At 43.8% G+C, this 18222-nt stretch overlaps 1 protein-coding gene across 3 annotated transcripts in view; it reads left to right on the top strand.

Moving 5' to 3' along the window:
• The window catches only part of DZIP1 (DAZ interacting zinc finger protein 1), a 56920-nt gene that overhangs the window by 29779 nt on the left and 8919 nt on the right, over positions 1–18222 (top strand). For 2 of the 3 annotated variants that reach the window (XM_066580581.1, XM_066580563.1), the window contains exons 13-16: positions 5681–5834; positions 10315–10368; positions 13762–13976; positions 16770–16903. In XM_066580581.1, coding sequence (XP_066436678.1) covers positions 5681–5834; positions 10315–10368; positions 13762–13976; positions 16770–16903 — 557 coding nt within the window. The remainder of the gene's footprint in view (positions 1–5680; positions 5835–10314; positions 10369–13761; positions 13977–16769; positions 16904–18222) is intronic. The other variant, XM_066580572.1, reaches the window with a different exon arrangement.

Below are 18222 nucleotides of genomic sequence, written 5' to 3' on the forward strand. Positions count from 1 at the left end.
GTAGCAGAGGATGTCCTTTTAGCGGCCGAGTGTCCGCTATACTTAAGTCTCCGACTTCAGGCCTACTCTGGCCACACTCCCCAGGGCGGGCTCAATTGCCGGCTTCCATCAATCACAGCACTCTGTTTGGGAGAGGACTTCCTTCTTTCCTCCCCCAATCAGTGTCCATCATTCCCAGATCCCATTGACTGCTGTGGTTGCTCCTAATCCTGTCCCCGGTCTCACCCTTTCAAGCTCACTTGCTGGGACTTGTGGTGCCTCCTATGCACTCCACACAGCATTATTCTTCAAAGAAGTCTCCGGACCACCATGCAGTGATTCATTTGTCCATCGCTCCCTAGACCAGCTCTGGATCGGACAGGCTCTGCCTGGTGGCTAGCTTCTCTGCTGTATTACCCCTTCTGCAGTACCACTTGCAGTAGTAGCATACCACAGTTCTATATTAAATAACTGTTTGTTGCATTTTTAGCGCCATGTACAACGCCAAAGTGGAAGACTCTAGATAGGGGTCAGCCAGAACCACATACTATGTGTGCACTCGCTGTAAAACAAAATTTACATGCAGGCAGTTCAAGCCATTTTGCCCTAACTGTATTCCATTGTCGCAGACGGCCGTAGAACCTGCTACAGGCACCCCTCCCAGCCCGCACCGACTGCTGAACTGGTGATTTCAGACCTTACTAGGACATCTTCTGTGATTCTAGACAGGTTGGACCACATTACTAGTCCACCTTTTTCCGAATGTATCCTACGGAGACCCCATAGAATTTTCTGCACACCCTCCCGATCACTTGTTCAGCTGCAAATTTCCAAGGAATCCTTCAAAGGACAGCACCTTTGCTCAAGCGATACACAACCTATCTTCTTAAGACGTCATTGTTCGGATTCCTCCTTCTCAACGCTTTGCATGAAGGTCATGGCTGAAGCAACGAAGATCTTGATCTGGGCTAAAGATCACCTTCCAGTACTCTCGCGTTCCATGTACTGGGAGTATACAACTGGATAGCCGGCTTCCTCAGCAGAGAGATTGTTGACTCAGGAGAATGGGAGCTGCATTCCGAAGTCTTTCGATCACTTTGTCAAAAGTGGGGCCAACCGGACATCGACCTGATGGGGTCCAAAATGAATCGCAAGCTGCCAATCTTTGTGGCCAGGTCTCAGGAGCCTTAAAGGGGTTGTCCCGCAGCAGCAAGTGGGTCTATACACTTCTGTATGGCCATATTAATGCACTTTGTAATGTACATCGTGCATTAAATATGAGCCATACAGAAGTTATTCACTTACCTGCTCCGTTGCTAGCGTCCTCGTCTCCATGGTTCCGTCTAATTTCGCTGGCAGCTTGCTTTTTTAGACGCGCTTGCGCAGTCCGTTCTTCTCCTTTCAGCACGAGCCGCTTCAGTGTGCTCCCCGCTACAGCTCTTCTGCGCATGCGCAGACGAGCTGTCACTGCTCGGGAGCGCGCTGGAGCGGCCATTCTGTACCATCCTCTGTTAGAGGAAGGTGCAGAGCCGCCGAGCTGTCCCAAGAAGCCGCCCAGCTGTCTCGCCGTCCTGCCGCCCAGGTAAGTGATGGGCCAGGGGGGGCTGCCGCTGCGCCGGGGGGGGCTGCCGCTGCGATGGGGGGGTTGTCACTGTGCCGGGGGGACTGTCGCTGCGATGGGGGGGCTGTCGCTGTGCCGGGGGGGCTGCCGCTGTGATGGGGGGGGCTGCCGCTGTGATGGGGGGGCTGTCGCTGCGATGGGGGGGCTGTCGCTGTGCCGGGGGGACTGTCGCTGTGCCGGGGGGGGGGGATTGCCGCTGCGATGGGGGGGCTGTCGCTGTGCCGGGGGGGGGGGGGGGCTGCGCCGGTTACCTGCTGCCTGGCGGTGGGTGACTGGTCGGCCGTGTTCAATCCCGGGGTCCGGTCGGCGACTGCGGGGCGTCTGGTTGTCAGGGAGACACAGCTGGTAGCGTCTCGGGAGCGCGCACGTCGGGCTACAGCAAGCGATGGGAAAAGAGCCGGCGGCCATCTTGGGAACATTTTTAGAAGTTGCTGAAACGCTGGAACTGTAAGTAGAAACCAGCTAGAAACGTCATTTACAGGGGGGCTTAGTAATGTGTGCTTAATTAGGGGGACTGGGCAAAAAAAAAATTCACTGCTTCCTCGAGACATCTCCTTTAAGTTTGAGCAGTGGATGCACTTGTAATTCCATGGATGGATTTCCTGTTTTCATACCTACTGATTCCACGACTTCTCAAGAAGATCAAGATTCAAGTTCTGCTGGTAATTTTCATTTTCCCAGATTCGCTTCTGGGTGTGATATGTGGATCTTGTTGATCTGCATGTTGACTTTCAGTGGCGCCTCTCTCTTCGAGATTTTTTCTTACAGGGACCCTTCTTCCAGCCGAGTTTGCCCACACTTCATTTAACGGTATGGCGGCTCAAGCCGTGGCCTTCAGAGCCCCTGGATTTATGGAACCTGTCATTCAAACAATGATGAAGGCTGTAAAAACCTTCCTTCTGTCAAGTTTATGATCACATCTGGAAAAATGTATTTATATGGTGCGAACAACGAAACTTGCACCCTATGTGTTTCTCTTAATCCCACCTCCTGTCATTCCTACATGAGGGTCTGGATGTGGGCTTGAGCCTTAGTTCCCTGGAATGTTAAGTATCTGTTCTATTCATACTTTTCCAACGCCCACTAGACTCATAAGCAGCCGTACATACTTTTCTACAAAGGGTCACTCACACCACTCCTCCAAACCATTCTCCTGTCCTGCCTTGGGACCTTAATCTAGTATTGGATGCACTGCGATCTCATCCTTTCGAGCCATTAAGTGAGGTTCCAGCTTGTCTTTTGACCTGGAAGGGGGCCTTCTTGGTAGTATTAAGCTCTATCTGCCAGATTTCCGAGCTCACAGCCTTGTCAGCCAGGCATCCGTTCACCATCTTTCATCCGGACAAGGTGGTATCATGTCCTGTCCCCTCTTTTCTACCCCATGTGATGTCTCGCCTTCCACTTTAATGAGAACCTCGTCCTGCATTCTTTTTGTCCAGTTGTAGTTCATTCCAAGACAACGAGCTCTTCACAAACTGGATCTAGCTTTACAGGCCTATCTCTCTCAGGCGGCCTCTTTCAGACGCTCTGATTCTATTTTCAAAATCCCTGACGGCCCAAGATGTGGCCTTGTGGCTTCTAAAGTTGTAATCTCTCACTGGATCCAATCAGTGGGAATAGAGGCCTACCGTTCCAAGGGAAAAGCATTTCACGTTACGGTGCATTCTACTCAGGCAGTGGGTGCCTTGTGGGCGGTACGCAATGGGGCTTCCGCTATACTGGTGTATAAGGCCACGACATGGACTTCTTTGAACATATTTTCAAAGTTTTACCAGCCGTAGAGTTTTGCAGATGACTATAAACTGACCATATGTATCCTTCTATACTTTCCCACCTCTGAGGAACTGCTCTAAAATGTCCCATGGTCTTCAGCTGTGTCCCCCAATGATACAGGCAAGAAAATAAGATTTTCATACTTATCATAAAATATCTTTCTTGTCTCTTTCATTAGGGAACACAGCACCCACCCAGTCTGTTATTAGCACTTTCACATATATTCCTCCTTGTTAGAGTTGGCTGCATACAAACTGGTAAGCTTGGTGCCTGCAGGAGTAATATAGCTAGTAGGAGGAGCTAAGACCTTTTCTGCTTAGTGTCAGCCTCCCAGTGAAAGTAGCTATACTCACAGTTGTCAGCTGTGTCCCCTAATGAACAAGGCAAGAAAGAAATTTTATGGTCAGTACAAAAATCTGAACAAAACAACAATTTTGTCAATTAGTGCGAATTTTGTTGCATTTTTTTCTGCAGACTTTAATTGCGGAATATATTTTTTGTATGTTAGAAATCTGGACAGATTCCTAGCCATTAAAGGCAACCATCTCTACTGAAGGGTGCCTGAGCAATTAGTTTCTCTATGGTGTGCAAAGGTCTTGTATTGTTCTGACAATTCTTCTGGTTTTGATCCGTGCCCGTTCCACTCAGCTTTCATGTCTTCTCCATTCCTGACCTCATCTTGTTAATTAACCATGATCACTTTATCTGCAGTCTGTCCTGACCTCGGCTCTGGTCTACGACCACATCTCTGTATAGTATATGTGCCTTCCGGTACCACATTATGGTGTAATTTGCATCAGCTACCTCATAACTGAAACTACTTCTGATGTAACAGACAGGGTTCCCCCCAGCAAAGATAAGATCCCAATTGGTGGGGTTATGGGGTGAAAAACAGAAGACCCCAGGTGTTGCCTTCGAGTTCTATTCCTAAGTCAAATTGTTTTTTCACTACAGCAGATCTGTGACTCCACTTGGCAACATTGGATGTACTGATACAGAATGTCCCAGAGGTTCTCAATTGGATTCAGGTCTGGAGAACTTGAGAGGTAGTCAATGGTCTTTCAGAAACTGCCTATACTCTCTGGCCACATAAAGTAGGGCACTATCTTGCACCAAAGAGGAACACAGGGCCTGCTGCACCAGTTTATGGTCTTAACAGTAGTTCTGAGGATTTCACCCAGCATTGTTGGCTATCACATGGAAGTTTGTGCAACGCTCCAAGGATATGCTTCCTCACACCATCACTGATCCACTGCCAAACCGATCATGCTAGATGATGATGCATAACGTTCACCATGACATCTTCAGACTTACAAGTCTGTCACATGTGCTTCATATGAAATTGCTTTCATAAAGAGCTCTGTAAAGGAATGGGGTGCCAATATTGGACCTGCTAATTCTGGTGTTCACTGGTGAATGCCAATCGAGCTGCACAGTACTGTGTTTTTAGCGCAGGTCCTACAATAGAACATCGGGCCCTGATGCCACCCTCTTAGGGTCTGTTTCTGACAGTTTGGTCACAAACATGCAGATGAGTAGATCATTTTGTAGGGCTCTAGCAGTGCTCCGTGTGTTCCTCTTTGCACAATGGAGTAAATACTTGACCTGATGCTGGGTTGATGCCCTTCTACACCTCTATCCACTCTCCTCATGTAATGGCCCATGCCCTGGTATCTACTCCATGCTCTTGAGACTGTTCTTGAAGATAGAGCAAACCTGATGGCATGTATAGATGTGCCATCCTGGAAGGGCAGGACTAGCTTTGTGTCCTCAAAGGCCTGCGAGTACTTCATTCTACCAGTAGTGATAAGGACGCTAGGAAAACACAAAACTAAAGAAGAATCAGGAAGGATAAGGAGAGAGAAATTGTCTGTGGCCATTACTTGAAAAACCATTCCCTTTTTGGGGTTGGCCTGCTGTTGCCTCTCCAGCGCACCTGTTGTCACTCTCATTTACATCAAAGCAGGTGAAATTGATTTACAATTGCTTATGATTTCTAACTGGACAGATTGATATCCCTGACCTTTAAGTAATTTGGGGTAATATTGTGATGCTTAACTGTTACCTTAATTTTTTGATTGGTAGTCGTATATTCTACACGCAGAATTGTTTCTCTGCCAGCCTGTCTATAGATTATAGATACACGCGGTTTCATGTCAACCTTTGTTTCTGCATCATAGGGAAAATGGCAGCCGTTCTCATGATAGCTCTAGAGGTCAACGCACTGTTTTCAATAATATTAGGGTTTTTTATGTTAAATTGGTATCAGCTCTATTTAGATTTTAATGTGTTTTATTTTTTTCTCAGTTTTTTCCACAATTAAATCGCCTACTTTGAGAAGCATGTCCTCCAATTCACTACCTAAACAAAAGAGGTCCAGAACATCAATCCTGAAATCGTCAAATGAAGAGTTACGCACTGAACCAAGATATCCCATTCCAGTTATTAGTTCCACCCCAAAGTAAGACATTAAAAGAGGACAAATTAAATGTTTGATGTGATTCATGCACTATAGGCAATTCATAAAGACTAGTAATGAGTGGGGAACATCATGCCCTGGAAATGTTAGAGTAAATTCACAAATGGCGCATTTGTGGCAAATATTACTGTGACTTTCTCATTCATCTGAGTGAGGTTTGTAGAGATTCATGTACATGCTGTAGAAACAATCCCATTTAAATGTATGGGGGGGATTTTTGCTACAAATCTGCTGCGTGTGAGCCTAACAATACAATCTGGTAACGCATTGATATTATACTTTGCTGTTTGCTTTTTATTACATACAGGCTGCTTTAACCACAATTTATCAGTTTAAAACATACCTAATATTTCATGTGACTAATAAGAATAAGCTGCCGTGTGTGTAGAGGAATAACACTATTCCTAGCCATTGTATGACTCACATGCTATATTTTCCCCCATTTTCCACTCTGCAGGGTGTACATCTCAGTCCTCACAGGACTAGAGGGAGGAACCTGCTGCTGTGATGTGTTCCATACAATAGGGCACAGAGAACTACAGAACTTGCTCTCTGTCTTTTTTTTCTCAATAATTCTTTCTATGACAGCTGATAAAAAACATGTATACAAGCAAAAATAAATGGAGCATGACACTGGGTTCTTGCTCTTACTTTTGTATACAGAATACTAAGCAGTCTTGAACCATTTTTAATTTAGAATTACTGTAACATAGAGTTTTGCTTACTGGTTAGCACTTCTACCTTTCACCACTAGGGGTAAATTTCTATTTAACTTGAGCAACATCTGCATGGAGTTTTCTCTATTCTTGTGTTGGTTCCACTTGGTCCTAAATTTTCCTCTTTAAAAACATAAAGATAGGTCAATTGACCTAATAAATTGCCCCCAAACTATATGTGAACAGGGACTGATATAGATGGATATGTTTTGCATACAGTACCATGTAGTATACAGGCTGTGAGAGAAGCCATAATGTTCTCTAATAGCCGTTGTCTCATAATAAGTTTTGCTTCCTGTGTCTCCTCAAGTGTACATAAACAGATGTGCCGGATAAAGAAAGCAATTAGAGAAATTCAAGGCCCCACAGATAAAAACCATATTTAATTATGCATTTTCCTTCCTGCCCACACCAGGATGAGTTGCAGCTGAACAAAGTTCCAAGTTGAAGGAGCACCACGTGGGCTAAAAACTTATGAGCCCAAAAGCCCGGTCAGCCCTAAAAAGGACTCTAAGTCAAGGAGATAGCTATTGCAGTGCTAGAGGTGCCAGGAATTGGGACATGTCTTGGCACAGTGCCCCCTGACCACTGAGCCCGCGGAGTGTGACGGTGCTTGGCACCGATCCTTGTTTGCAAAACCCGTTTGTAGTGCATTACCGGATCTAGAGACTGAGCCACAAATGTTTAAAATAAGTGTGAACTATTATTTTGTGGAGGTTCTTCTGGACTCTGGTAGCTTGGTCACATTAGTTCATGCTAGCCTGATAGCAGGGGGCTATCTACCTGGTAGACACTTGAGTTTATTGTGTATACATGGTGATACAACGGTTTATCCTATAGCACTTGCTACCATAGTGACCAAGGTAGGAACTGTAGCCTATAAAGTAGGAGTAGTGAGAGGTTTTATGCACAGTGTAATATTGGGATGCGATTTTCCTCTGATTTGGGACTTGTGGGAAAAAAAACAAGCCTGGCTAAAGAGACTGGTACAAGCCCAGGTAACCTTACTCCTATGCAGGACAGTGGAATAAATGTGGACTCTGAACCAAAAATATGTTAACTTCCTAGTGCAGGTCTTGGCCGGAGATTGAGGTGAGGTTGCACCTCTGGTTCAGGGTGTATCCAATCTGGAGGATGCCTCTGAGAGATTTGGGATGGCCCAACTGAGAGACCTTACTCTCACCAATGCAAGAGGAAATGTTGTGTTGATAAATGGTGCTCACCAACGGTTCCCTCATTTTTCTTTGAATGCTAACCTTTTGTATAGAATAACTAAAACTAACGGGGCAATTGTGAAACATTTGGTTGTGCCTAAGTCTTATAAGCGAAAGGTTCTGGACTTGGTGCACAATCATGTACTTGGGGGACACTTGGGGATTGTTAAAACGCAGGACAGAGTCCTTCAAAGTTTCTTTTGCCCTGGGGTGTATAAGGAAATAAAAGAATACTGTAAATCATGCCCCACGTGTCAGATGACAGCTCATGTGTTGCCTTTTTGCAGTCCATTAGTGCTTCTCCCTAATATTGAGGTCCCCTTTGAAAGGATTGGGATGGATTTAGTAGGTCCCTTAGTCAAGTCGACAAGAGGACATCAGTACATCTTGGTTATACTAGACTATGCTACCCGATACACTGAGGCGGTCCCTTTAAAAAGCCTCACTACCAAAAATATTGCACAAGAGTTGTCCTTTGTTTTCCACAACCGTTATCCACCAAGGAGATCCTCACTGACCAAAGGACCCTGTTCATGTCCAAAATAATGAAAAAGTTGTGCCAACTCTTTAAAATCGACCACATACGTACCTCGGTGTACCACCCTCAGACAGATGGTTTAGTAGAGAGGGACCCTGAAGCAGGTGTTAAAGTGGGTAGTAGAGAAAGATGGGCAGGACTGGGACCATCTATTACCTTACCTCATGTTTTCCATTTGAGAGGTACCTCAGCAGAGTGTACAATCGGTCTGCCAAGGTTAGAAAGTTCAGCCCTGGTGACGGAGTTCTCATCTTGGTACCCACGGTTGAAAGTAAATTTTTCACCGAGTGGCAGATTCCCTGCCACTGGTTGGGCGCAGTGTTGTCCCAAACAATAAATAGGGAAGAACATCCGGTATTATACTTGTGTCTCCCACAGAAAGAAATTACGCCATTGTGGAATGAGAATGTTTAGTGGTGAAGTGGGCCCTGGAAACATTAATTATCTCCTGGGTAGAGAATTTAAATTGGTGTCAGACCATTCCCCCTCGACATAGATGAAGCAGAACAGGGAGAAGAATGCGAGGGTGACGAGGTGGTTTTTATCACTGCAGAACTTCAATTTCACCCTCGAATGTAGACCAAGCAAGTCACAAGGTAATGCTGATGCCTTGTCCAAGGTGCTTTGCCTGATGAGTAAAAGTGCCAGCCCTCTGGTCTGGAGAAGAGGGGGGATATGTAGACAGTTGAAGGGTAAAGTGCTGGACAGGGTGTATATCTCGTCCAGATACTTAGCCTGGGTGAGATAGAAATCCGGTGGGTCCCAATCAGCTTAGCTGAAATCACTGAGCTTGTTACTGGGGCATAAAAAGACTGCAATATCCTGCAGTCATCATCAGAGAGCTGAGGAGTGAACACAACTGTGTAACTTCTGATCATCTTTGCTGAAAAGTCTGCTGCCAGTAGTTTTGTATCTCAGTAAGAGATTGTCCTGTCAGTACCCGGAGTGCTGCATTTCCCATATTATTTGCTCATGGGACTGTGCTGTTATTTATGACTGGAACCTGTGTTATGTGAATCTACAAAAAAACTGAAGTCAGTTTTATGGACTTGTTGTGCCAGTGTGTCATTGCCGACCCCACCCCCCACATGGACATTGCTACAATATATAACACATATGACTTTATATCCTTCATATAAATCTTAACAGACTCTTGCTGTCTGTCTCATGAGTGCTATGTACTAGGGAAAGGAGAAGGCATGTATTTTTACATTTTTCTTTTAGTCCTCCAAGGGGACCACAACATGCGATGCTTAGAACGCAAGCCAACCCACGGGGACGGCTTGATAAGCATAATGCCAAGACAGCCCTGGGGCCTTTCAAAAGGCCCCCGGCTGCCATGACACCTGCACGGCTCCCTGCGATCTCATTGTGGGGGGCCATACGGGACCCCTGAACATTGTTCGAGGGAGTTAAATGCCACTGTCAGAATTGACAGCGGCATTTAAAGGGTTAACAGACCCAATCGGCCGCATGACTTGTCGGGGCTGTTGCCCGCGGGTGTCAGCTGTAAGAAACAGCTGACACCAACGATGTATGGAGGGAGGTAGCAGTATGTTCTGTTTTTGTGCGAGTCTTGCACGAGAATAGAGTGTCCATGCACTGTGCGATGCAAGAATGTCGGGCGCGACACACTAATGTGAATGCACCCTAAGGCATCTGAACATCACAAGGGGTGCCCCTCATGTACGAGTAAAAACTCATCATCGCTGTGTATTACATGGGCAGCTATTCATTTGACGAGCATCATGCAATACTACATCTTGTGGCTGTCCATAGCTTATCTTGGCAGAAACTTATCAAGCTGCTTTAGAGAAGGACTTCTCTCAGCTGACTGACTAGTTTTATAGTAGCTGTCGCTGAGGTATGTCTGTCTCAAAGGCTGGTCCAGTACATGTAAACTGGCTCTCCTGCTATAGCGTCTACCTGACATCAGAGCTCTACTCACAATATAAGAAAACTTAAATTAAATCTCATTTTTATCCTTTTTCAAGGATTAAGTTGGTGTCCTCAAAGGAAGCTCGTTTGACAAAGCCATCAAGTATTACGTGAGTATATACCCACATATACATAACTGGTCTGTTAAGTAGACCATTCACCAGCCACACAAAAGGCTACATCTCGAGGCACTGTAATGTTAGCAGCGTCAGTTACATGGGAGAATATTCTCTTTCTAGATACCTTTGTAACAATCAGAGCTCGTCTGCGTCTGGTAAGCACCAGTGACACATACCTATAGAGGACAGCCAACAATTAGAAGTTCTGGTCACTAGGACTGATACAGGAAGCAGCATTGCAACTTGAAGGGGTTATCCAACCTCGTAATATTGATGACCTGTCTTCTGCATAGGCCATTAGTATCTGATCACTTGCTTATCAGCTGAATGAAGGGGCCATGGCGCTCATACAAGTATGCAGACTCTTCATTGCTCCCATCTGAGCACGGCAGTATAAAGTATTATTGATAGCGGCTGTTTTGGGTATTACAGGCTCATCCCATTCACTTCAATGGGACAAGCCTGTAGTACTGAGAACAGCCGCTATCAATGATATGGTGCTCTGCACTACAAGCAGGACTATGCTTAGATGTGAACATTGTAGAGTCTGTGGTGCTCCTCAGGGTAAGCCCCCCTATTAAGTATTGTATATACATGATCAATTTTTTCTCCAGGGAGTCTGACCATGATTTAACCCCTTTCTGCACCACACATCTACGGCAGAGGGGAAAGGTAATTGCCACACAATGGCGTACATGTACAGAAGCTGTTGGTCCATTACCTGCAGGAGTTGGTAGTAACATCTAGACCCCATGATGATGGCCATAATCTGAGTAAATTGATCATTTTTTAAGGCGTTTCTTGGGAAATTAAAAATAAATAAAAATGTCCATATGAATAAATTCTTGTAATTAGCTACGGTTGCTCATTTTATCTTAGATGTCATCACGGCTGCAATATTAAAATTGCTGCTGTGTGTACTGTTGGTCAAAAACCTGTCCTGGAATGTAACTAGAACTGGTTAGGGGCTTCGTTCTGCTCGAGTCCCGGAGGGGGGGGTGTAATATTACACTGCTCGTTCCTATCAGGATAATGGAGGCACAGACAACGGCTGCAGCCCCAGGGGCTCATTGATTACTTGTATTGAAAAAAGTTTTGTTTTAGCAAAACCAGAAATAGGCAATTTTCCTGACAAAAAATATTTCCAATATCTAGCATTTAACCTATCCGCTATTATGTCAGAACTAGAGATGAGCGAACGTACTCGGATAGGCACTACTCGTCCGAGTAATGTGCCTTATCCGAGTACCGCTGTGCTCGTGCTCAAAGATTCGGGGCGCTCCGCTGCTGACAGGTGAGTCGGAGCGGGGAGCGGGGCAGAGCGGGCGGGAGAGAAGGAGAGAAAGATCTCCCCTTCGTTCCTCCCCGCTCTCCCCTGCAGCTCCCCGCTCCGCAGCGCGTCCCGAATCTTTGAGCACGAGCACAGCGGTACTCGGATAAAGCACATTACTCGGACGAGTAGTGCCTATCCGAGTACGTTCGCTCATCTCTAGTCAGAACCCAGTCTATTGATTAGATACCAGAGGTGATAAATTCCTCATTAGACTGCTAAATCTCAATCAATTTCAATCTCCATTGAATGAACCAAGAATTGTGCTTCTCTAAACCCAACTCTGAGCTTTCCTATATCCTAGCTCCTAGTATGACTACCCAAATTAAAATATCCTAATAGGGAGAAGAGGGGAAGGAGAAAAAAAAACATCCACACACCTTACACACATCAGCGGAATAGAAGGGATACTTAATATAAGGATAGCTAAAGGCGAAGATATTAGTCCACAACCATGCAGAGTTATCCCTCCTCAATCGCCAATGTACCAATCCTAAACAACGGCCTGTTTCCAATCAATCTCCAACATTCCGGGGATCTCTGGAAATGTACCCTGGGACTCCAAATGTGTATAGTCTTCTGCCGACCATCCCTCTCCTCCACTGCCGACTCCTCCATAGTCATCACCTTGTGAACCTCCTGCATCCATTCGACCAGTGTCTGATTGATTACTTGTATTGTAGAACAGCAAATGATTTTGTGCTGATTTGCAAACATTTAAAAAAATTCACAATTTTGTTATTACACCAGTAGAATCATTTGATGCAAAAGATAGTGTTAAAAGTAAAAACATAAAACTAAAAGAAATTTACAAAATTGATTAAGAAAAAAAATTTAAATAAGTTCAAAAGAACACATCCTCATACAGCTATGTCAGCAGAAAAAGAAAAGTTTGGTACTGTTAGCCAGGAGAGTAAAATGTGATTTTTTTCCTAGCAAGAGAAGCCAAGTAATCTTGTAGATATGATACCTTTTAATGGCTAACAAAAATACATGATGTTATAGTGAGCTTCCCAACCTACTCAGGGTTCTTCCTCAGATTTAATGGAATAGATTTGAAGAGGCATATGTATATATGCATACATATGACAAGGCACAGACATGGTGTGATTAATTTGCACTTAAAACAATACCAGAACAGGATGAGTAGAGGAGTAAATACTTAATTAGTCCACTGATAAGGATGCAAAAGTTTTATAGTCTCTATATTGGTGTTAGGGGGTCACCAGGCCTCTGTGTTATCTGTGCTGTAGATTTCTCATATTCTCCACTGATGCAAGAACTCACTAGGAATATTTATTCCTGTTGAGAGTGTCAGATGGTTATAAACTTGTAGTCCCAAATTCTTCTATGATGTTGAGATTTGAAGTTGCCTTTTAATTTAGTAACGTTCATATGTTCTATGTTGTGTCTATGACTAGAAAAATGCTCCGCCACAGGTTATTTATTCTCACTTTCTCAATGAGACCTCATCCTCACTTTCAGTTTTTGCCCTGTTTCTCATGATGTCTGTGCCTTTTTATATGTATGTGTGTATATATGGCTCTTCAGATCTATTCCATTAAGCCTGAGGAAGAACCCTGCATAGGTTTGAAAGCTAGCTATAACATCATGTATTTTTGGTACCCAGCAGGAAAAGAAAACTGAATATGAGACAGCGACCTCTTTGGTCTTCATTTCACATGGCTTTCGTCCCTGTCAGGCTATTTAGCTGAATAGAATAGTGTTGTCCTTTCCATTCTGTCTCTAGTCTTCAGTAAATTCACCCCTCTGTGTGTGTTTGCTTTTGATTTGCAGGCCCAGCATATGTACACCTGCACATTATGTCACTTAGTTAGGACAGTATTTTCCATCAGTGTTTGTAAGCCCAGACCAGGGGTGGGTTCAAAACACGGAAAAGGTCGAAGTCTCTTCATTATTTTTCTCTGTATATTTCCTACTCCTGGTTAGAATACTGCCATGTAAAAGAGGCCTGACTTTGTCTTCAGCATTGAACAAGTGGTCGAACAGTTGCTTCATTTGCCTTATTCGCTAATAATTCTGCTTCCTTTTAGGACGCCTCCATTTAGCTCTGATGATGATGAGTCAGACCTGCAGGATGAGTCTGTGCAGCTCCATAAACATTATAGTTCTCTGAAATCGAAATCTTCACTTAATGGAAAAGTTAACATTGGTTTTACTACAACCGAAAGTGAATCAGATGGGAGTGTGCTGGAGGAGATAAAGCCACAGCTGGCCCAGAAGCGTGCGCCGGCTAAACCACCCAGAGGTTAGTATTCGCCAGACATTCACTCTACATTATTAACCCTTTACCAATGAACGCCGTACATGCACGAGCTGAGCCCACTCTATACTCTCTCTGACAGCTGTCATCTGGTCACAACGGCGGGTCTCAGACATAATTTTGGCTCAGTTACTAACCCTTTAAATGCCGTTGTCAGTACCACTACAGAGATCATAGGATGCTATTCGGTTAGCAAATCATACTGGGGCCCTGTGAAGGCCTGAGGGCTGTCATGGAATTCTTCCTACTATGTCCTGCCTACAGTAAAACTTAATGGTATGCCTGCAAATGTACAATATACTGCAATATTGCAGTGTAGTGTACATGCAATCAGGTGATCGCTAGTTCAAGTCCCCTAATAGAATAGGTTTAAAAAAGCTTTTTTTAAATTAATAGTAAATGTAAAAAACATTAAATAAAAAAAACGTTTTCCCACTTGTCACATCAAAAAAGAAAGGCGAATAAAATAAAAATTGTATCTCTACGTCCCTAAAAGTCTAACTTATTAAAATATCACATTATTTATCCTGCGCTATGAACGTCATCATTATTGGAAAATATGAAATGCCATAATTTTTTTTGGGTCACCCTGATGCGGGAAAAAGTAATCAAAAGTCATATATACCCCAAAGTGGTACGAATAGAAAGTATGACTAGACCTTCAAAAAATGAACCCTGACATTAGCTTATCAATAAAAAATTAAAAAGTCATTAGGTCAAAAGATAGTGACAAAAAGCAATTTATTATTATTTTTTTTAAAGGTACTTTATTTGTTTTATTCAGTACAATATAAAAATATATGAATTCAGTAATGCCATAATCATACTGGCCCCCAGAATAAAAATAACATGTCATTTTACCGCACCATGAATACTGTAGAAATAACCCCCCTCTTCAAAATAGCCAAATAGTTTTTTTTAATTTCCATTTCACCCCACAAATTTTTTTAAAAAGTTTTCCAATACATTTTATGGCACGTTAAATGGTCAAATTGAAGGTACAATTGAAAGTTTGTGTGTGTGGGAGGGGGGTGGGGGGGCTTGAATGTGAAAATGAAAAAACAAAAAATTGCTGCAGAGGTTAATTAATGTCAGTAAGAGCTGCATTACTATTTTCAAGTACTTAGCAGATGATATACATAGATATATTTTTCCCTCTGGGTAGCTCCCAGGCATTAATACAGAACATAAGGCCTTGTACATGAACAGTGCGGCAAGAAGCGCCTACAGTAACCAACTAGGTCAGTTATTTTTAACCTTTATTGGGAAAGGAGCACTGGAATCTGATTAATTACTATGTGCAGACCTAGTTCTAATGCAGGAGGCACATCACAACCTAGTGTGCTAGCATTTATCAATCACTTCATACTAACTAAATAAATGTATTAATATTCTCAATTTACTATAGCACTGATATTATTTTATTTACTTTTATATAAGGGTGGGGTCACACGAGCGGGCTTGTATTTGCAACAATTCATTCCCTTTAGTGTGTGCACATGTCCGTACTTTGCAGGTGCGTGCCTTCAAAGATAGGACATGCATGCATCATTGGGAATGCACACATTGTTTTCAATGGAGCCATGGCTGCTGCCGGCGGCTCCATTGAAAAAAATGCTCTGCCGGCTCCCTGCATTCTTTTTCAGGGAAGAGCTTTACATATAAGCCCTTCCCTGAAAAAGAAACATTTTAGTGTAAAAAAAACAACTTCCCTTTCCGCCACTGCTGTGACCCCCGTGGGCATGAAGAACACATCTGCCGCAGATGTTTCCTTCACCCCCGCTAGTTAAAAGAATTCCCTGCTGCAGAGGAATTCTTCAATTCTCAACCGCAGCTGTCACACATGTCAGCTGTGGTAGAGAATCCTGCTGCCGGCATCTCCGTCATTGGATATCAGGGAAGGACTTTTAACATAAGCCCTTCCCTGAAAATCCAAGAAAAGTAGTGTAAAAAAAAAAGCATTCTCACCTTCAGCTGCCGGGGCTGAACTGCGACTTCTGCTACTGTCCCGGCTCTGTAGTTCTCAGATATCGGCAGCTGGGGATTTAAAATCCTCGCCTGCTGGTAGCTCTGATTGTGATTGGCTGAGCGCTTCAGCCAATCACAATCAGAGCTACCAGCAGGCAGGGATTTTAAATCCCTGGCTGCTGATAGCTGAGAACTACAAAGCCAGGGACAGCGGCAGAAGTCGCAGCTGAGCCCCGGCAGATGAGTATAGATTTTTTTTTAACACTTTTTTAAATGGCTTTTCAGGGAGGGGCTTATGAAGCCCTTCCCTGAAAAGCCATTGATGGGGATGCTGGCAGCAGGATTCTCTACCACAGCTGACATGTGTGACAGCTGCGGAAGAGAATTGAAGATTTCCTCTGCTGTATCTGCCACAGATGTGGCATATGTAGCAGCAGGGAATTTTTTAAACTAGCGGGGGTAAAGGAAACATCTGCCGAATGCGGCAGATGTGTTCTTCATGCCCGCATAGTTCATGGCAGCGGCAGAGAGGTAAGTATTTTTTTTTATTTTTTTTTACACTAAAATGTTTCTTTTTCAGGGAAGGGCTTATATGTAAAGCCCTTCCCTGAAATAGAATGCAGGGGGCCGGCAGAGCATTGTTTTCAATGGAGCAGCCGGCGGCAGCCATGGCTCCATTGACAACGAGCACACAGCTGCATACATGCGTGTTTTTGCTCGTACGTAATTGCGCACCTATGTACACACCTATGTATGCGCGAAAACACACTCGTGTGACCCCACCCTAATTATGTGATTCTTTGTGTCCAGTAGCATCCTTGGTGAAAGAACTTACTGAACAGCTGACAGTGGCGCGGTCTACACGGCCAGCCGATCTGAAGCCTGTTGGTGGCGTCGACATTGCTGATACCTTTGTGAAAAAGGACCCAGTTATGGAGTTAAAGGTAAGTGCTCTAAAATCTATTACACTGAGCATAGAATCATTACATGTGTGTGATAATACACAGAAATTGGATGACATTTTATCAGCCTTTAATAACCCTTCCTATACTCTGAAGGGTTTTTGTAAGATGATAAAATGTCATTAACTTATCCGCTTGTTTTCACCACTTACTGCTATAAGAATATATATAGACCACTGGTGTAACTATAGGGGATGCGGTTACACCCGGGCCCAGGAGCCTTAGGGGGCCCATAAGGCCTCTCTTCTCCATATAGTAAGCCTAGTACTATGAATAAAGCATTATAGTTGGGGGCCCTGTTACTGATTTTGCATTGGGGCCCAGAAGCTTCAAGCTCTGATATAGACTACATCGCCAACTGGTTGTGGATGACTTATTCCATATGTGTGTCTATTGAGCCTCTGAGTTCCAAAGCTTGGACATTAATGAGTTGACCTCTCCTTATCTTTCAGACTTCATTCTTCTGGAAAGGCACTCTTTATTTTGTAATCGGATCATTTTTATTAATGTTTTCAAAAACGTAAAAAAATAAACCCTTCCCAACAGACAGCCCTCCACTTCCTAATATTTGGAACGTTTTTTATCTAGATTTAGGAGCTTGTCAATGAAAATAAGGTTTCATGTCCATTTTGGTGACCTGACCCACAGTGGGTGTTCCAACACATTGGCTTTATCGTGCTGAAAGAGGAAAATTCCTTCCCCAATGTATTGCCACTACATTGAAAACATATAGTTTTCTATAATTTCATTGTATACTGTAGCATTCATGCCGCTAACAGTCCCAGAATATTATTAGCCCCCGTCATTAAAAAATGGCACTACACGTTCACGACTGAAGAACTAGAAGGCATCTTCTACTTTGATGCATCCAAGAACATATTTTCACTGCCCCGGAGTGTGTTGCCAGCTTGCTTTACGCCACCTCAGCTAATACTTGGCATTGAGCACAGAGATCTCAGGCTTGTATGTGGCTACTCAATCATGGAAGTCCAATCCAGGAAGCTTCTAGTGAGTAGAACTTGTGCTGATGTTGATTCCATAGGACAGAAGCTTCTGTAATGGCATTCAGCACTACTGTACTGCTAATGATTGTTTATGGTGGTGGCATTTTGTAAACTTATTAATGCTTGTGGCTGACTCCACGTTCAGTTGGTCTGTTGACCTACAACTGGCCACATGGTACATAGGCTAGTATCTACTACTTTTAGATCACCTCGTTGACCATTTTTAATCCATGTTGCTGCAATTCCCATCAGCAATATTTATTAGGTGACAGTCATATATGGGCTCATAACTTCTAA

This window comes from Eleutherodactylus coqui, chromosome 1 (genome assembly GCF_035609145.1).
Source record: "Eleutherodactylus coqui strain aEleCoq1 chromosome 1, aEleCoq1.hap1, whole genome shotgun sequence".
NCBI lineage: Eukaryota > Metazoa > Chordata > Amphibia > Anura > Eleutherodactylidae > Eleutherodactylus > Eleutherodactylus coqui.